The sequence below is a fragment of the Drosophila mojavensis genome, unplaced genomic scaffold, assembly GCF_018153725.1.
Source record: "Drosophila mojavensis isolate 15081-1352.22 unplaced genomic scaffold, ASM1815372v1 contig_136, whole genome shotgun sequence".
Taxonomy (NCBI): Eukaryota; Metazoa; Arthropoda; class Insecta; order Diptera; family Drosophilidae; genus Drosophila; species Drosophila mojavensis.
Window position 1 is genome coordinate 11,180,679 of NW_025318667.1, and position 18,407 is coordinate 11,199,085.

Sequence of the window (18,407 nt, forward strand, 5' to 3'; positions counted from 1 at the left end):
ATTTCGATATCAATACTAAATGGAAGACAGGGATGCTGCTGTCAATTATCGAGTATGATCAGCTGATTCAATCGCTTAGTTTGCTTTCCACACGTTTCGCTTGTGTGGCTGTGTTTTGGTTTTTGTTTTGGTTTATTTATTGCTATATACTACTTTTTATAGTAATTGCTTTCAATTTGATTTTTTATTGCTTTTAAGTAATAAGACATAAAAGGTAAAATCAATGCATTACAACCTCACGAGAAACAGAGTTTAATTTTATCAATAAGAACATGGTATAATGCAAATAGTTATGTATGTTGCGGCGGGCGTATCTGACTGCTCAATGCTCTGCTTTGTGTGGTAACGAAACTAGTTAAATTATTGTTCTTACCCTACATGAATTTAACCTTCCATATTCCTTTTTTTTTTTTCATAATATATAAATTTTTACTATCATAGTAAAGATTTGTGTATTATATGATATATGGTGTATGTCACTTGATCCCATAAAAATCTCCTACAGGCATTCTGCAAGCATCATTGACATTATTTATTTATTTATTATCCTTATCAAATTCCAATCGAAGCACAGTTTCACTTTAATAATTACTTTTTGATTGCAATTTATTTGAAGCTGCACTCATTATATGACTTTCAATTACAGTCGATAATTACGGATGATAAATAATGATTGATATGCACTTATTAAATAAAATACATATTACTAATTTATATATCAAGTGCATATGCATATCTATATGGCTCTTATCATTGTAATCTCCATTTAGCTTCAAATCTGAATGAATATATGAATTTCCTCGATAATTACAAAAAATATATACCAACTTAATAAACATTTTAGCTTGAGTATCTGCCAGGCTAATCTATTTAATAAACTTTATGCGGGGACTCATACTATATAATATACGTGCATATAATATAAAGAATTTGTGAAATATTTTATAATTGTGATAAACACTTTGTCATTTTTCAAGTAAATGTCAGTCTTTCTATTTAAGAACTTTGAGCTTAAAATATTCGCATAAGATTAGAAAGTTTATTAATAACATTAATGTGTATATTATAGTCCATATGTATCGTTAATGCCTAGTTTATGTGTCAAAGAACAGCCATAAATCATGTAGCAAATTAATTGAAAAAAACATTCAAATTTAAGTATCAAATAAAATATTTGACAAGTCATTTGCTGGCTATGAGAGATAAGGACCGTTTAGTACCACCCGGCTGTCCAACAGGGCAAAGATCGCTCGCATAAATAATGCCCGGTCTTCAGACACATCGGCCGATTTAGCATCCTTTGATTTTCGGCACGCACAGTGGTTCGCAAATGATTTGCATGGCACAAGCAATTCTCAATGCAATTTATCGCTAATTTGCGGACCGGAAGCGCAGATAAATCCTATGCATATGCCTGCCTATACACATATAAATAACAATATGATATGCGTACCAAACAACATTATATAAATATTCTACTTATCAAAAGCGCCCACACAGCAAAAAAATTTATTAAATAACAAGCTGTCAGTAAAATCGTTTCTTTTTTTTGCAATTTTATTTAAGTACAGTAAAGTCTATAGCATGGCAACAGAGTCTTTAAAAAATAAAAGGAATTCTTCAAATATTTTTACAAATTTTATGTCAAATGGCTCGATATCCTGAAGCTCAGAAGCTTTGATTTAACTGTGTAGAATTTATCCAGATTTTACTGTATTCTGTACAGTAAACACAACTATTACTTGGTCTGGCATCACGCCCACTTCTCGTATTTCATCTTGCAGTGAACTTAACGAGTATTGATTGCGATAGCAATCCCTTCTGTTGTTCATTTCTTCATACATAGATATACTTATTAGCAATTGTTTATATGCAATGTGAGTGTATGGGTGCTTGAGTAAGTCTTATCAGCATTTGGCTTCACACTTGACGCTTATCAATCATATATATATATATTTATGTATATATGTAAGTATATCACGCATACACCGGCTGCTGCTGTCCCCAGATTTGGCTATAAAAAGATTCATAGCCGGCGATTCAAACCTCAGTTCACGCCAACTGTTTGTACGCGTTGTGTCCTATTGGTCTAGCCGTTGTTTAACCGTTAAGTTCGAATTAACAAACATATTCCAAAGGTATGTTTATAAGTGAAAGAGAATAAATTTAAGTCCTGCCTAAAATGCATGGAGAAAGCTGTGATTTTTTTTTTCCACTTCTAAAAGCATAAACTTTCAAATTGATTGTGAAATAAAAATAAATCCTATATAAAAGGACATTTGTGGTTGCTAGCAAAAAACAAAAAGAATAAAAATAAATAACAGAAGCTAATATGCAATTAATCAATTATCAAATTAAATTTTTTTTTTCTATTGCCTTTGATAAGAATTCGATTTCAGATAGTTGCCTAGGCAGAGCTTTGCCTAATCGCTTGAAAATATAATCAATATGTGCATTTTACAAGTGTTACTCAAGCCCCCTTTTTTTCCATAAATGACTTTCAATTTGCAAGTTTTTACAGTTCTCTTATTAAGCATTACCCTTCAGCTGTTTGCTGCTAGTAGCTCTATAGTTTTTATTATTATTCAATAGCCAATTACAAAATCTTTGAAATGCCAACCACAAGTGATTAATAGAACACTTTTTGTTAAACAATAATTTACTAATAAGTCAACAAGTTATGCATCACTGTGATTGTCTGTTTGCGCTTTGTTAGTGTTATCCTTGAGTCACCATCTTTAAATCGTTTCTTGGTGATGCTCGATACCGTTTGCATATGCTGTCCTTCTCTAACGCACACATACATTGTAAGATATTGTGCTCTAAGTCGTTTCTCAGTGAAGCTCGATACCGTTTGCATATGCTGTCCTTGTCTGATATACATACATATCATTGTTAGAGATTGCTTTGAGTGTGTATGTGTGCGAAGATTTCAGCTGCGAGTACCGTAAACGGATCGCGATTTTAGGCAGGCAAGTTCAATAGCACCAACAACAACAACAACAGCAGCGAGATGGATGGCAATTACGTGATCAAAGCAACAGCAACATCAGTAACAACAAACGCAGCTGACAAAGTTGAAAATCTCGGCCCGCGACCCGAGCAGGTGAAGGGCATGGCGTCACAGCAGCAGCTGTGAAGAAATAAAAAAATCAACAAACTCAAACTGGAATTAATACTGGCGTTTGTTGTTGTAGTTGTTGTTGCTGGCTGTTAGCGTATTGGCTAATAAAAACACTTGTGGCTGCCGGCAGCTGCTTCAGTGCACAGTTACAACTGCTAACATTAAGCAGCTCAATTCAAACATGCAGTCGAAATTAGCCCAATTAGTCATATTTATTTATTTAGTCACACTGTGCATTCCAACGGTAATTTAAATGTTCTCAGCTGTTTCGTTAATTCTCATAATTTTTTATTTTCTGCATATGTATATTTTTTTTTTTTTTTTTTTTTTTTTGCTTCATAGATGTCGTACAAAGTGGAGCCACTACCCGATTCGTATGCCGGCCTAGGCGAGGGACCTCACTGGGATGTGGCCAGGCAGAGTCTGTATTTCGTGGACCTGGAGGCGGGCTGCCTGTTGCGCTACGACTACAGACAGAACAAGACGTACAGGACTCAGATTGAGGGCGAGACATTCGCCACATTTGTGCTGCCCGTGGAGGGCAATGATCAGGAGTTTGCCGTCGGCTGTGGCCGCCGCGTCGTCATCGTCAACTGGGACGGTGTCTCGCCGGTGGCTAAGGTGGTGCGCACTCTGTTCGAGGTGCAGTCCGATTTCAAGGAGAATCGCCTGAACGACGCCAAGGCCGATCCGAAGGGTCGCCTCTTCTTCGGCACCATGCGCTACGTTGGGGACGAGTTCACGCACCGCCACGGCGAACTGTACCGCTGGGAGGCGGGCGGCAATGTGACGGTGGTGAAGAGCGACGTCGGCATCTCCAATGGCCTGGCCTGGGATGAGAAGGCCAATAAGTTCTACTACATTGATACCACCGACTACGAGGTGAAGTCCTACGACTATGATTTCAAGACTGGCGTCGCCAGCAATCCCAAGGTTATCTACAATTTGCGCAAGGACAGCCCCAAGACTCACATCTTGCCCGATGGCATGACCATTGACACCGAGGGCAACCTCTATGTGGCCACATTCAATGGCTCCACCATCTACAAAGTCAATCCCAAGTACGTTAAGCCCGACTCTTCCGTTTATCCCATTTCAAACTAATCCGATTGCATTGCCGTTACAGCACGGGCGAATGCTTGCTGGAGATCAAGCTGCCCACCAAGCAGATTACCTCGGTTGCCTTCGGTGGACCCAATCTGGACATTCTGTATGTGACCACTGCATCCAAGTTCGATCAGCCCGCTCCGGCCGGCACTACCTACAAAGTGACAGGACTCAATGCCAAGGGCTATCCAGGAGTTAACCTGAAGCTCTAAAAACCCATTCCAGATCTATACCTATCTTCTTTTTTTTTTATTGTTCCTGTGCATGGAATTATTAATGAATTATACTATATATTATAATATCGAATGCAATTAAATTACATATGTAAAAAGATGAGCATCCACACATGCATACAATAACTGTGTATGCATATGTGTGTGTGCTTGTTAGCTATATTATTGATAAAGAAATCCAAGTGTTTAACTGAAAACTTCACAATCTGACATTGAAGGTTTAACCCAGCTGATTTATCAGTCCTTGATTTGGCATTGCTATGGAAAAACAATTGTTTTACAACCTTACCTCGGTCAGAGAAGAAATGGCCAGATGAAAATGAATATGGCTATCATTCGAGTAGCCTTATATTTTATGGGCAATGCAAATTTATTTCACAATTATTTATAATTTAATCAAATTTTGTACAAATGTCTTTTGGCTTAAAAACAAAACTTATTCTTATCACCTAATCATCATTGGAAGTCTGCCAATTGTTACGCATTCCAGTCTACTCATCATCCGACTCGGATTCGGTACAGCTTTCATCATCATCGTCGCTGGCATTGGAGCGATTAAGACGCAGCATCTCTTGGAATTCGTGTACGCGAATTTTTTCGGGAACTATTTGTAGAAGAAACTCGAGGTTTTTCCGTTTGTTAACTAGCTGCGATAAGTGCTCGTACTTAAGGGTGTCGTTGCTTTGCTTGGCACATGATGCCATGTATGCCTCACGGGCCAGATGCTGCACAAACAACTCGGTGCACTTGGTCATAAGAAAGAGCACTTCGTTGGTTATCAGACCTGTGTCCATGGAGCTCTTCATAATAGTCCGTACTCGGCTAAGGGGCAGAAATGTGTCGGCACTTGGCTTGTGATTCAGCTGTGTATTATCTGCATCCACCATTATATGTATGTATAAATAAATAAATTGCTAATTCTATTAACAGAAAACAACTTTTTGGCGCTAAATGTAATAAACCCGGCTTTTTGTTTGTTGCAAGCGAAACTATCGACAGGAGTTGATATCGAATTACAGTGATATCGATATGTTTATTTAACAGAATGTAAAACAACTCTATTCGTATATGCAACACTGCAATTTCTTTTCTGCCTCCTTTTTGGCTGTTGTTTCGTGTGTTGACCAATAAATTTTTTCGTACGCAGCATATTTTTATTGTTACTTCTCAATTACAAAACCATAAAATACGTATTTAACACACATAAATCGCTTGCGCTGCTGGCAGAGCAAATTATTTTAGGCAACGCACGCAATAACATTTGGTACAACTACCGCAAAACACGTATTCGAAGAAACACGACCGATAAAAAAAAAAACAGGCAAAGGCAACTCCGACCGACACCGAAACGTGAATGTGAAAGCGAAGCGAATCCGCGGCAAGGAAGTGCAACACAACCGCAACCCACAAAATTACAACAAAGCAGAGAACTGGGCAGTGGATCAAAACAGATGTTTGTTACAAACAACTAGAATTAGGCGCACTTTCCACGCTAAGTATATTCGAAATTCGCTCGCCTGTTGTGTAAACAATTGCAAGCAGCGGCTACAATAAGGCTTGTCCCTTAGCAAAACAACAACAGCAACATAACATTGAAAGCATACATCTAAATCTTGCTTTTAATTACACCACTCCGATCCATATAGTACACAAATATATACATACATACACACATAAAAAAAAATATATATATATATATATAAACACATATATATATATAAATCTATCGCCTGTTGTCAATATCATATCGGAAGTTGTTCGAGTTGCAGCGACAGCGACAATTAAAAATGGCCGCTGCCACCGCCGACGTTGGAAATGCAGTGAACGATTGCTTCAGTATCGGTTCCACAGTGATCTGTACGACTTGTTTCAAGGAGGAGGTCGAGGGGGAGGTTCTCGCGTTTGATCATAACACAAAAATGCTTATATTGCGTATCCTTTTTCAAAACAAAATCAAATAACAGCTGTCACTTGTCATATCAAAAGTGAAAGTTTTTCATTTTTTTTTTCTTTTATTATCTTTAATAAATATGTGTTTTATATAATATATTTAGATTTATATGAACACATATAGTTGTAATTAGCGAATAATTGAGTTGGTCACCTTACATCGTCACACAAAATCCGCGCCTTTGCCTTTCTTTCTCCTCTTCTTTTGCCCTATTAGAATGTCACTCAAAAACATCAGGTGAACTGAGTGATGTTTATGTGATGAACTTATCGTTGTGCAGTAATGTGCAGGTGATCAAGGAATGTAATGGAAACTTCATTGATGATCCTCAAAAGCTCAACCTGGATCAGGTATGTATTCAACAAACATATATCTGCTGAATTTGTATTTATTTCTTAACTCACTTTTCCTATAGGTTAAAATGCGCCTTCGTAAAACAGTAGAAAGACGTCAAGACTATCTCAAGTCCAAAAATGCGGATGTTACACCAGAAGCACAAGAGCTCTATCGAGCGATAGCCAAACAACTTGGGGTGAGTCTGATACAGATATATACATATATATATATATATATATACATATTTATAAAGCTTAAATAGCATCACAGTATTAAATTTCTACTAATCCATCTTTGATATATTCTTATGACAGTACAATGAAGTTTCCTGGCAAGGAGCAAACATACAAATTTTGAATGAAGTTACCGTTTCGCCGCCATATAGGGTGGACAATGTTGTATCCAGTTCGGACAACGACAAGTCGTGCACGTATATTAAACGAATTGTAAGAAAAACGAATTCTGTAAGTTTGACAAATCTAAAAGCATTATCATGACTTGCAGATAAATCAGTTCTTCACCACGAGACCTTCGGCGGCTCAGGAAAATGCGCATGGTGCCAGCTCTTCGTCGGCATCGGTTTCGCCCACTTCCTCATCCTTATCATCAAGTAACGCAGCTTCAGGATCACCGGTTCCCGCTAACTAAAAATAAAAAAGAAAAAAACATATTTGCTTCAGAAATGAATTCAAATTGCATTGTAATTGGTTGGGGTTGCTGCGTAACGCTGACTACAAATTAGAACTAAGGTCTGTTTTTTTTTTTATTTGAATAAAAAACATTTAAATTTAGTAAAAAAAAATGTTCGATGACAATTATGCCGATATCTAAGCGATTGTTCGCAGCTGGCTGCCGAGCGATTTACACGTTTTTCTGACGTAACAAATTGCATAAATTTTCTAAAATAAAAAAAAAAAAAATTTGCTGAATAAAGATATTTAAAATTCATGATAAAAACTTTCGTTAACATTATCCCTTAATGTGGAGAAAAAATACTAACATACTAACTATCCAACAATCGATAACTTTTTGTTTGCATGGCAAATTTTATCGCCCGCCGCATTGTCGCTCAATGTGAATAGCAAATAATTCGTTTACGTTTATGTTTCGTATAAATAAAAGGACATAAGCATGGAAGATGTACAAAAGCACAGCGTGCATACGCTTATATTTAGATCACTTAAACGCACACATGATCTGTTTGTCTCGAATCAGGGTAACTTGCCGGATATCGATGAGCGTTTGTAAGTACAAATGGCAATGCAATTGGCGCACAGCCATCAATAATAGTTTGGTAAATTTTTGTTTGCAGCGAGAAGATGACTCGTTCGATCAAGGCAAGGGATACTTATGGCTTGGTGATTGACCGCGCCATCAAATCGATGGACGATAAAAAAATGTCCGCCATACAAAACGGCAGCAGCGACAAGCCATTGGCCATTACAGACGGCAGCACCGGCCAGGCTGCAGCCGGCTCGGATTCGGGCGCAACCGGCGCAGAGGCCGGCAGCATGGTTAGGTCTAATCGCGACAAAGACAAACCGATGGTGATTGGGAACACCTCGTTGGTGCGTGCCTCAATGCCGACAAGCAGCGGCAGTGGAGCTAGCAATGTGCAACTAATACCAAAGAAAGCGCCTAGCATTCCCAAGCCCAAGTGGCATGCGCCGTGGAAACTATCGCGCGTCATCTCTGGCCACTTGGGCTGGGTGCGTTGCATAGCCGTGGAGCCGGGCAACGAGTGGTTTGCCACCGGCGCCGGTGATCGTGTCATTAAGATCTGGGACTTGGCCAGCGGCAAACTGAAGCTGTCGCTGACTGGCCATGTGAGCACGGTGCGCGGCGTCGCCGTCAGCGCAAAGCATCCGTATCTGTTCAGTTGCGGCGAGGATCGTCAAGTCAAGTGCTGGGATCTGGAGTACAACAAGGTTATCAGACACTATCACGGCCATCTGTCCGCTGTCTATTCGCTGGCACTGCATCCCACCATTGATGTGCTCGCCACTTCTGGCCGCGACTCAACGGCACGCATCTGGGATATGCGCACCAAGGCTAATGTCCACACACTGACGGGCCACACGAACACGGTAGCCAGCGTGGTGGCACAGGCCACCAATCCCCAGATCATCACCGGCTCTCACGACTCCACCGTCCGTCTGTGGGATCTGGCTGCCGGCAAGAGCGTCTGCACGCTGACCAACCACAAGAAGTCTGTGCGCAGCATTGTCCTGCATCCGTCGCTCTACATGTTCGCCTCCGCCTCGCCGGACAACATCAAGCAGTGGCGCTGTCCCGAGGGCAACTTTGTGCAGAACATATCCGGGCACACGGCCATTGTCAATTGCATGGCGGCCAATTCGGAGGGCGTGCTCGTCTCTGGCGGCGACAACGGCACCATGTTCTTCTGGGACTGGCGTACCGGCTACAATTTCCAGCGCTTCCAGGCGCCCGTCCAGCCCGGCTCCATGGACAGCGAGGCGGGCATCTTTGCCCTCTGCTTCGATCAGTCGGGCACACGTCTCATCACCGCCGAGGCGGACAAGACCATCAAGGTGTACAAGCAGGATGACGAGGCCAGCGAGGAAACACATCCGATCAACTGGCGGCCCGATCTGCTCAAGCGTCGTAAATTCTAAGAGATTTCTAGTTCTTAAGCAAACAAAAATAAATATTATACGGCTCACGTACAAATAATACGAAACGAATCAAAATCGAATTTTGTCCAAATTTCAATTGACTTAAAGAGAGTTCAGGTTCAGGTTAAGACACCCATTGTAAAGCCAATGGGCGCATTATAAAGTTGTAGAAAATCAGAATTATATACTTGGAATACTTCCTAGTCGAGTACCGCTAGGAGCGATCGCTTAATACTGATTTTTAAGGCATCCCCCTTGAAGGTTATAGTAAAAAGCTACAGCAGAAATATAAGCCAATTCCCTCGTAATTCAGCGGATAACAAAGACATTGCCTTAAATTGTTGGTATTTTATTTGATTTTTTTCACTTTGCTCTTCAACTTCTTTTTACACATAAATAATTTTAATTATCTCTGCATAAATAATAATAGCGTATATCTTCATATATATATATATGTATATATATATATATATATATATATATATATATAAATATATATATATATGGGATTCTTTATATATATATATATATATATATATATTTTGTTTTTTCATATGATGTTAAAATATTTTCTGTTTCTTTAAATTGCATTTCTTTTTTTTTTGTGTTTAATATTTTTGCTAACGTTAACAAAGTAAAAGCACTAACTGTTAATTTAAAGTGTTTCTTTATTTTGTATTATCGTAGTTTATGATTAATATTATTATAGATAGTCACATCATTATCATTATATTTATCATTTCATGTATTAAAATCACAAATAATTGTTGTTTGAAACAAATCTGTTTTCTTCCTTTTACTTTTTTGCTTAATTTATTTTTCTTTTTTCTTTTTTTTTTTTTTAATAAACATATTTTTCCTTCTTCTTTCATTAACGTTCGATCTGTGTTCGTTATATGGTAGATAATAGTTTTTAAATGTATCTTTAATTACATATATGTATATATATATATGTATATATATATATACCTAAATATATATATATATAGCTTTCATAACTCCTCACGACACAATAACACACTCTCTCTTTGTCTCTCGCTCTCTCTCTCTCTGACTTTCTTCCTCTCTCTTTCTACATGATGTCAAAACAGCAAAGAGTCCCTGCTTTAACTGTTTAACTGTCGGCAAGGGACATTAATTACATACACATATATATATTTATGTAAACATATATTGCATGTGTGTGAGTGTATTACTATGTGACTGTGTCCGTGTGTGTGTGTGTGTGTGTGTGTTCCCGGCTTTCGGGTATAACTGCAACGCTTATTTACAGTAATGCCAAAAATCTGTTCAGGATCTTGGCGCTAATTTTTCTTTATATATATATATATATGTATTTAAAATAGCTTTAAAAATAGTATTCATAAAAAAAAAAAAAACAAAAAAATATTTTTAAAGCATTCACGCATATATACCAAATGATTATACATGAATTGAAATTCCATTTGATTCATGCATAAACAAAAGCTACAATGTATATATGTGTGTGCGTTTGTCATGTGTGTGTGTGTGTGTGTGTGTGTGTGTATGTGTGTAGAGCATTGACATTGGAACATGTTCTACTATGAATACTCCATTGACTCTGGCTTCGTGACAGTTGGTGGAGGATTAGGTCGAGACTGACTGACTGCAAATATAGTATATATGTTTTTCTTTTGGACAATATACACATATATATATAGAGAGAGAATGTATATATAAATATACACATGTATGTAACAGGCAAAGGCTAAGTGTGAAACAAATCCAATTATGTTAACTGATTTAAGATCCTGGAATCTGACAAATCTGCTGAGTATGAGGCAAACGGAATCAACTCCTGTGAACACAACTATCGTAACTCCTGCTTAGACATATAGATGCCTATAAATATATACGGCTGCCTACTCCATATGCTTCAATATCTATCATCATTATAATGGACTTCTTGGGCTAAAGCTGTGGAAGCAATTGTTGTTGTTGCTGATGTTTCTATAGTTGTTATGGAAGCATGCTCTATCCATAAGAGAATGTTATTTGTTTGCTCGGCTTGGATATATATGACACTTATTCAGGCACACGCACACACACACACACACACACACACGAGCGCAAACTCACTGCACACGAACATACGTTGATTTTGTTGTTGTAGTTAATTATTATTATTATTATTGTTGGTTTGTTTTTTTGTTTTTGTTTGTTGTAGTTGTTTTGTTTCCATATATCGCTCTGTTTTGTTATTGTTTTTGCTGTTGCTGTTTGTTAATTTAGTTGTAGATTTTGATTGCCTTCTCGGAGAAATTGAGCGAGCTGCGCTTGCGCGATTTGTTGATGTGATCCAGTCCGAAGAACGGCAACTGTCCGCCAGTCCAGGTGCGATAGACCTCCAGATCAACGGGGGTATTATCGTTCACATCGATGGTATGGCCCATTGTGATAACGGCGAACTTGTAGTTCTCCCACTCCTTGTCCGGTACATTGAGTCGCTTCTGGATGCGCTGCTTGAGTGCACCATATGGCTCGCCATGGCGCGCCTTGGTTAGGAACGGCACACCAAATGAATTGTACAGCTCCTTGCTGAAATGGGCCACCGGTACGAGGAGCTCGTTCTCGGCCAGCTGTGCCTCATCGGCCGGCACCTCCTCGATGCGGTAGACCTTCTGAGTGCCCTGTGTGGTGGTTATCGACTCATTGGTCTTCATCAGCGTCTCCAGCGGTATGTCGTCCTTGCAGATGGCCACAATCTTATGATTGCCGACCTTCATCAGGCGCAGCTTCTTGCGGCTATTCTCGGCGAACGTGATCGTCTTGGCCGCCTCATCGAGCAGCCCCTTCACCGTATCATTCTTATTCGGATACAGCACCAGCTCCTTCTCCTCTTTCAGGTCATTGGATACCCAAATGCACTTGAATAACTTTTTGTTATCCAATTCGTGTATGCTCAGGGACAGTCTCTGATAGAAAATCCGCTTTGGCGTGCTCTGCTTCGTGTACGACAGCAGATCCTTGATGGTACCCTGTGAATATCAACATAGTTCGTATTTTTGTAAAATTTAAAATTCGTAAAATGAAACAAATAAGAAGGCTCTAGTCGAGACTGCTCGACTACGAAATCCCCTGAACCCTTCGAGGAATTGATATTTTTACAATAATTCTTCGAGTCTTTCTGCTTACACAAGAAACACACACACTCACACACAGAAAAACGTAGAGATGCAAATGGAAATTTAATTGTTAGGCTCATGAAACTTTCAGGTCATTAATATAACATTAAAGTGCGTGTATATGCCAAAGCACAAGTCTCTAGTATTTGAAATACGTGTTTTACAAAGGTGAGGGTGGATATAGGGGTGGGGGATAAACAAAAAAAATACAAAAAAATGTAAGTTATATAAAATACATATAAAGACTACATTTAAAATTTGGAAGAACTAGCTCTAAAGGTGTAGGAGATATAATTACATAACTAGCTTTCGATAAGGTCTTTAATCGATAATAAAATATCGGGAGTAGTTATCGATATTTAGAGAAAAACTCGATCCGCGCGCGATATACACCGGACCTAGGAAAAACAAATTAAAGTCTCTAGCTCTAATATCTTCTGAGATCGACGCGTTCATACATATGGACGGACGAACGGACAGGGCTAAATCGACTAATCGAATATATATACTTATTGGGGTCTGCCACGCCTCCTTCTGCATGTTACTTTTAACAGAACCATTATACCCTGATTTCCCTTTTTCAATGGGTTCAGGATATACAAATTATTGAATTCTATGTCAGCTCGACTCGACGAAGCAAATCAAACTGAATGAAATTCAATAGCTCAGCTGAGCATGTGAGAACATGATAGATACGACCAGGCCAACTTGATCTCAACTGAATGAACAACGTTCATGCGGTGGAGAGTTTGTTCGCTTCAGTTTACTCTGTTCACTGATCTCTAATGTCAATTCGCTTACACGCACCTTGTAGGTGTAGGGCACCGCATTGCCGGCGGTCTCCTTGTAGTTGCTGATGCACATGAAGAACTGCAGCTTCTGGGGATCGGTGTTGAGGCGCTCGGCGACGGCATTGGTCAGTTGATCGTAATTGTAGCGATTCGACAGTTCGAGCGTAAAGTCCGGCTCATTGGGGTTGCACTTGTCGCTGAATATGATCTCGATGCGATAGACCAGATCCAAGAAGTAATCCTCAACGGTGGGCAAATCGAGCTTAACATCCACATTCTCCCGTTCGAATATCAAAATGGGACCCTGGAGATGATCCTGCGGCATATAGAGCACATTCTCGATGGGCTCGTTTATGTTAGCGATCTTCTTATCGGCATACTCATCGAACACGGTCAGCTCGGTGTCCAGATCGAAGCCGAGCTTCCGATTGACCTCCGGCACCAGTTCGCTGAGACGGCGCGTTAACGGCTGCTGAGTGCAGCCGATGTAATTGAGGCGCTTGTTCCGCGCATCGTAATACTTGAGGAATAGAAGCACATCCGTTTTGGGATTGAACGGCCGCAGCGGCTCGCTGCTGTCGGGCGGTGCCAACTCAAGGAATATGACCCACGGCTTCTGCGATGTGGGTATCTGTTCGATGGTGCGTGTCGCCTCCGCCTCGAAATCAAAGTACAGGAACTTTTGTGTCTGGGCCGTGCACATGTTCCACATGCGCATGCGATCGCGCGGCACACCGAATGCCTTCACCAGCATCTCGACCATCTCGTTAACGGTTTGGGTTTGCTTTAGCTTGAAGGGACGCTGGTGCGTCTTCTCCAGATCGAACAGTCGGCGCTTCTGCTGAGACTCAAAGTACTCCTCGAGTATAACGTGAATGGGCACATAGAGATTGGCCTCGCTGCGCTCCTTGCGTCGCGCCATCTCGATGCGTTTCTCCAAATCGAGTCGCTCCACCAGATCGCTAGAGATCTCATTCTCGGGTATATCGCCCAGCACACGGTCCAGCTCCGAGTGACGTATGTAGACCAGCATGTATGCATTACTGCACTTGGCATGAAACGAGATCTCATCATCCATGCCGCCATAGTTCTGATCGATGGCCTCTTGCTTGCGGCAACTGGAGACGACATCGTCATCAAACTTGAACCAACGTCCGTCGGCCTTGGGATTGATGAAGACCACATAATGCCCGCCGTGATTGTCGCCGGAATGGACGAGGACAGCGTGCAGCACATAATCGGCCGGCGTATTCTCACGGTCGGCCAGATACCGATCCAAATTGATCTGTTCATAGAACTCAAATCGATCGTTATATTTGATCGAGCTATCGGTAATTGGATCATATTGGAAACGCATCAAATGCAAATGCAGCACAGGCGGGAATGATGTGAATATGACGCCCTTGCTCGCCTCCTGCACAACAAATAGAAAGGTAAAAAGTAATTATTTATTATTATATGTATGTGCCTATAGACTTATGCTACGATAACGGGCTTTCGGCCTCACTGCACGATTCGTATTTCAAATGTGTTTAAGGTGATTATTGCAAATATGAGAATTTCGTGTCTAATTTGATATCCACAATTAACGGGCACTAAGTGGAACAAGAGATAATTATAGTGGATGCTATGTTTTTGGCGTGCGCCACTATGTAATTTGTTGTGGAACGTGACTAATCTATGATATAGTATATATTTCAATATTAAGAGCAGGAATTGACAAATTATGAATTCTCTAATTCCTTTTACTTCGTATAGAATTTCATCAATTGCTACGTTCCACATGACATTTAAACACATGCAATCCACATGCTGTGGATGGCAAGAGCTTGACTTATGTTCCCACATTACCTACACACATTTACAAATTGAATGCGTTAAATGGAGGCGAATGTTATCCTAGCAGTTAATTGGATGGACAACTCTGCACTCACCTGGAGACCATGGACACCGGCATCGTATTTGTTATCGCCCTCAAGTGTCTCGGAGGCGACATAGTCCTGAAATGATTCGAAGATGTTCTTCTTGTCTTTGATATTTAGCTGAATATCGTAGAAGGTCTCGTAGCGTGTGCTGTTGTAATCGACATTTGTGCATTTGATGTACGATGACATTTTGCCCTCGAAGAGGCCGGGAATGGTGCCCTCCAGGCAGGTGCCCTTCATCTTCGACTCGAGCTTGTCGAGGAGCACGCGCAGAAACTCCTGGACATCGTGCTGCATGAACGAGTCGAGAGTTTCCCAGCCAAAGGATTTGGTTAGCTTCTTGGTGCCGACCGGACGATCGCCGAACTGCAACTCGTGGAAGACGCGCTGCAGCGACAAGCCTACCGACTTGGTGCTATCATCGGCCTCGGTCGGGATGCGATAGACGGCCAAGCGTAGTGAATTTGTGAAATATAGCGTCTGGAGCAACGAGTTCATATAGCAAGTGGCGCCCTGATTCTTCAGGCCCACATAGCCGGTGTGCTTCTTCGAGTCCCAGAGGACACCGTGCGGTGCATCGGCAATGACGTGCACCTCGAGCGTGATGCTGCCATTGTGGACATAGTATTTATCTGGATCCTGCAACTCCTGCCAGGTGATGAAATTCGAATAGCCATAGTCATTCTCCTTCGAGTAGAACAAATGCTTGATGCGAGCGCGCGTAAATGGCGGCGCATCCGGCTTGTGGCACTTCAGACGCAGCTCGGCAATCGCATTGCACGACCAGGTCGGCGAATCGTTCTCCCCGTTACACTGCAAAAAGAAGCCGAGCGCACGCTCATTCGGTATGACCATGATCTTCCATGGCAGCATGCGCACATAGACGGGCGGCGATAGATGCTGCTGCTTAAGCTGCGCCACATTCTCCACGGTATAGGAAAACGTTGTCTCCGATCGGAATTGATCCTCCTTGGTTTCGTCGTCCATTGGCATCTCTTGTTCGTTGCCAAATGATGTGGAGCTGCTCTCAGCTAGCAATTGCTGTGGCGGCACGTTGCCGTTCTCACTGGGTAGCTGCGGCTGCTGCTGCTGCTGTTGTTGTTGCTGTTGTTGCTGCTGCTGCTGCTGTTGCTGCTGCTGCTGCGGATGAATTAGATTTTTAAACTTTGGCAATTGTGGCGGCGAGTTTGTTTGCTGTTGTTGCTGCTGCTGCTGTTGTTGTTGTTGCTGCTGCTGCTGTAGGTCGCTTGTGATTATCTCGACCTCTTGGGTATCCTGGGTATCCATTGCTTCGATAGACTGATCTGTTTCAATGTCCATCTTATTCGGCACTTGAATTTTGCTGTCCGTCGGCTACTGCAAACGCCGCCGCTGCTGTTGCTGCTGCTGCTGTTGCCGCCGTTCTCGCTGATTTGTTCTGCTACAAATTATTAATTATTATTGTTAGCCGAATGCTCTCTTTGCTCTTTTCTCTTCGATAGCTTTGTGTTATTTTCAATGAATTCTTCCGGCACTTATAGTTTGTTTGTCTTCTGTGTTATCGTGTTGACACTCGATTTCGATTTCGATTGCGTTGCGCTAAATATTGGTTGCAGCAGCCGCTTGAGTTATCTGAAAATTTAATGGAAAATGGGTAACAGGAGAAGGAGAAACATCGATAAATAAACATACTGACACACACGCACGCACATGTATGCATGCACACACTGACACATGCCCACACATGTCAATTCATGTATATTTAAATATATGCATGCATGTATATGTATGTGTGCAGAAGTGTCACAAGCTTGCAAATTTTGTTGAATATTGCCGTTTTACCATTTTGCCATTGCATTTATACATACATACATATGCGCATATTTATGCGTATTTTCTATTTCTTCTTCTTCTTGCAGCTATGCTTCTTTTACACAATTAAATACGTACATTTGTACATGTACATATGAACGTGTAGAATTTGTTCACGCCAAAATGAAGTGCGCCGCATCGCTTTTGTCCCAACACACACACTTAAACGCACACGCAAGTAAGCAAGCAGGCAAGCATACACACATACACATACATTCGCACGCACGCACGCATCAAAACCCACTGCTGTACACATTTACCCTCGCTCATGTTTGTCGACGAACGAACGGGCGAACGGGTGCACAGGCGGTCAGGCAAAAATTCAACTTCGCTTCCACACACAAATGCATTGCACATATTTTATTCCATATTTTTCGTACTCACTTGCCGTTAAAGATGACAAAATATCTATGGCGTATATTTTGGCTACGGCCGCAGGCTGTTGGATGGCAGGCAGCTGTAGGCTCGAGCCCAAACGCAAGCGCCAACCGTCAAGAAAAAAACTGCAAATTTTCTTCGTAGTTTTCTTTCCAACCTCCACTTCAATTTATAGCGTTCTCTTCATCGGCAGTGTGTGTTGCACGCACGACGCTCTTTTTTTCTTCTTTTGGTTGCAAAAAAAGTCGAAAACATAAATTTAGTCAAAACTGTTTAATTTATACTAACAACACTTGTGACGTATTTTGCTCGGTACTGCATTTGCGCTTCCGATTCATTAAAGGAGGTGCAAATTTTTAACTTTTATCTTACAAGCAAATGTTAATGCTCTACTCGAACGGGCACTGCAAACTCAAAAGGAAAATATTTTGACGCTGCTATGCCATAATGAGCTGCCAGCTGCAAGCATATCGAATATCGACCATCAGCGATAGTTCTATGTTGATTGCCACAATCCGATAATTTTGCATTATCCTCTGTGCTTTTCAAAACCGATTAATAATTTGAATATATATATTCAAATGCATGATATTCATAATTTAAAAATAAAACATGTTGTAAGCAGACTACATATAGTTGATCAATTTCAAGTAAATTGAGTTTTTCTAAATTACTATGTGATAATCCAATAGACAATGCTTAAAAGAAATTAAAAAATAAAGTCAGCAAGCCAGTAGGAATATGCATATAAAATGTGCATTTCAGAAGCGTTAAATAAATTAAATATACATGTATAAAACATATTAAAATATTGCCATGACATTCATAATTTGAAAATTAGAAATTTTAAGCAAACTTCACTTAATTATTTGAATGGAATATTCCAATTGGAATTGGCTAATAAGACCTGCGGTAGAATATGGAAATGG

General features: G+C 40.6%; 5 protein-coding genes across 7 annotated transcripts; 3 read left to right on the forward strand and 2 right to left on the reverse strand.

Annotated features, from left to right (window-relative positions):
• Positions 1-97: 97 nt before the first annotated feature.
• Positions 98-4,530, forward strand: LOC6585209 (regucalcin). Of its 3 annotated transcripts, none has more exons than XM_015161178.3 (3): positions 98-214; positions 3,467-4,185; positions 4,251-4,530. In XM_015161178.3, exons 2-3 carry the CDS (start codon positions 3,467-3,469, stop codon positions 4,441-4,443), a joined length of 912 nt encoding a protein of 303 aa, XP_015016664.1. In that variant the 5' UTR covers positions 98-214; the 3' UTR covers positions 4,444-4,530. The 3 variants fall into 3 exon arrangements, with proteins under 3 accessions (XP_015016664.1, XP_002010842.2, XP_015016665.1); XM_002010806.4 differs by lacking the exon at positions 98-214 and adding an exon at positions 2,034-2,138; XM_015161179.3 differs by lacking the exon at positions 98-214 and adding an exon at positions 3,249-3,368.
• A 248-nt stretch (positions 4,531-4,778) lies between these two features.
• LOC6585210 (chromatin accessibility complex 16kD protein) lies at positions 4,779-5,462 on the reverse strand. The gene has a single exon (XM_002010807.4). It carries the CDS (start codon positions 5,349-5,351, stop codon positions 4,956-4,958), a length of 396 nt encoding a protein of 131 aa, XP_002010843.1. The 5' UTR covers positions 5,352-5,462; the 3' UTR covers positions 4,779-4,955.
• A 92-nt stretch (positions 5,463-5,554) lies between these two features.
• On the forward strand, positions 5,555-7,438 carry LOC6585211 (LSM12 homolog A). The gene is made up of 5 exons (XM_002010808.4): positions 5,555-6,396; positions 6,632-6,765; positions 6,831-6,947; positions 7,066-7,197; positions 7,256-7,438. The coding sequence occupies exons 1-5, from the start codon at positions 6,252-6,254 to the stop codon at positions 7,397-7,399; spliced, it is 672 nt and encodes a 223-aa protein (XP_002010844.1). The 5' UTR covers positions 5,555-6,251; the 3' UTR covers positions 7,400-7,438.
• A 356-nt stretch (positions 7,439-7,794) lies between these two features.
• Positions 7,795-9,456, forward strand: LOC6585212 (pleiotropic regulator 1). Its single transcript, XM_002010809.4, has 2 exons — positions 7,795-7,995; positions 8,064-9,456. The coding sequence occupies exons 1-2, from the start codon at positions 7,883-7,885 to the stop codon at positions 9,385-9,387; spliced, it is 1,437 nt and encodes a 478-aa protein (XP_002010845.1). The 5' UTR covers positions 7,795-7,882; the 3' UTR covers positions 9,388-9,456.
• Positions 9,457-10,320: 864 nt separating this feature from the next.
• On the reverse strand, positions 10,321-17,867 carry LOC6585213 (ubiquitin carboxyl-terminal hydrolase 7). The gene is made up of 5 exons (XM_044010678.1): positions 17,851-17,867; positions 17,485-17,704; positions 15,259-16,860; positions 13,341-14,738; positions 10,321-12,386 (listed from the first exon to the last, which is right to left on the reverse strand). Exons 3-5 carry the CDS (start codon positions 16,567-16,569, stop codon positions 11,637-11,639), a joined length of 3,459 nt encoding a protein of 1,152 aa, XP_043866613.1. The 5' UTR covers positions 16,570-16,860; positions 17,485-17,704; positions 17,851-17,867; the 3' UTR covers positions 10,321-11,636.
• Positions 17,868-18,407: the final 540 nt, after the last annotated feature.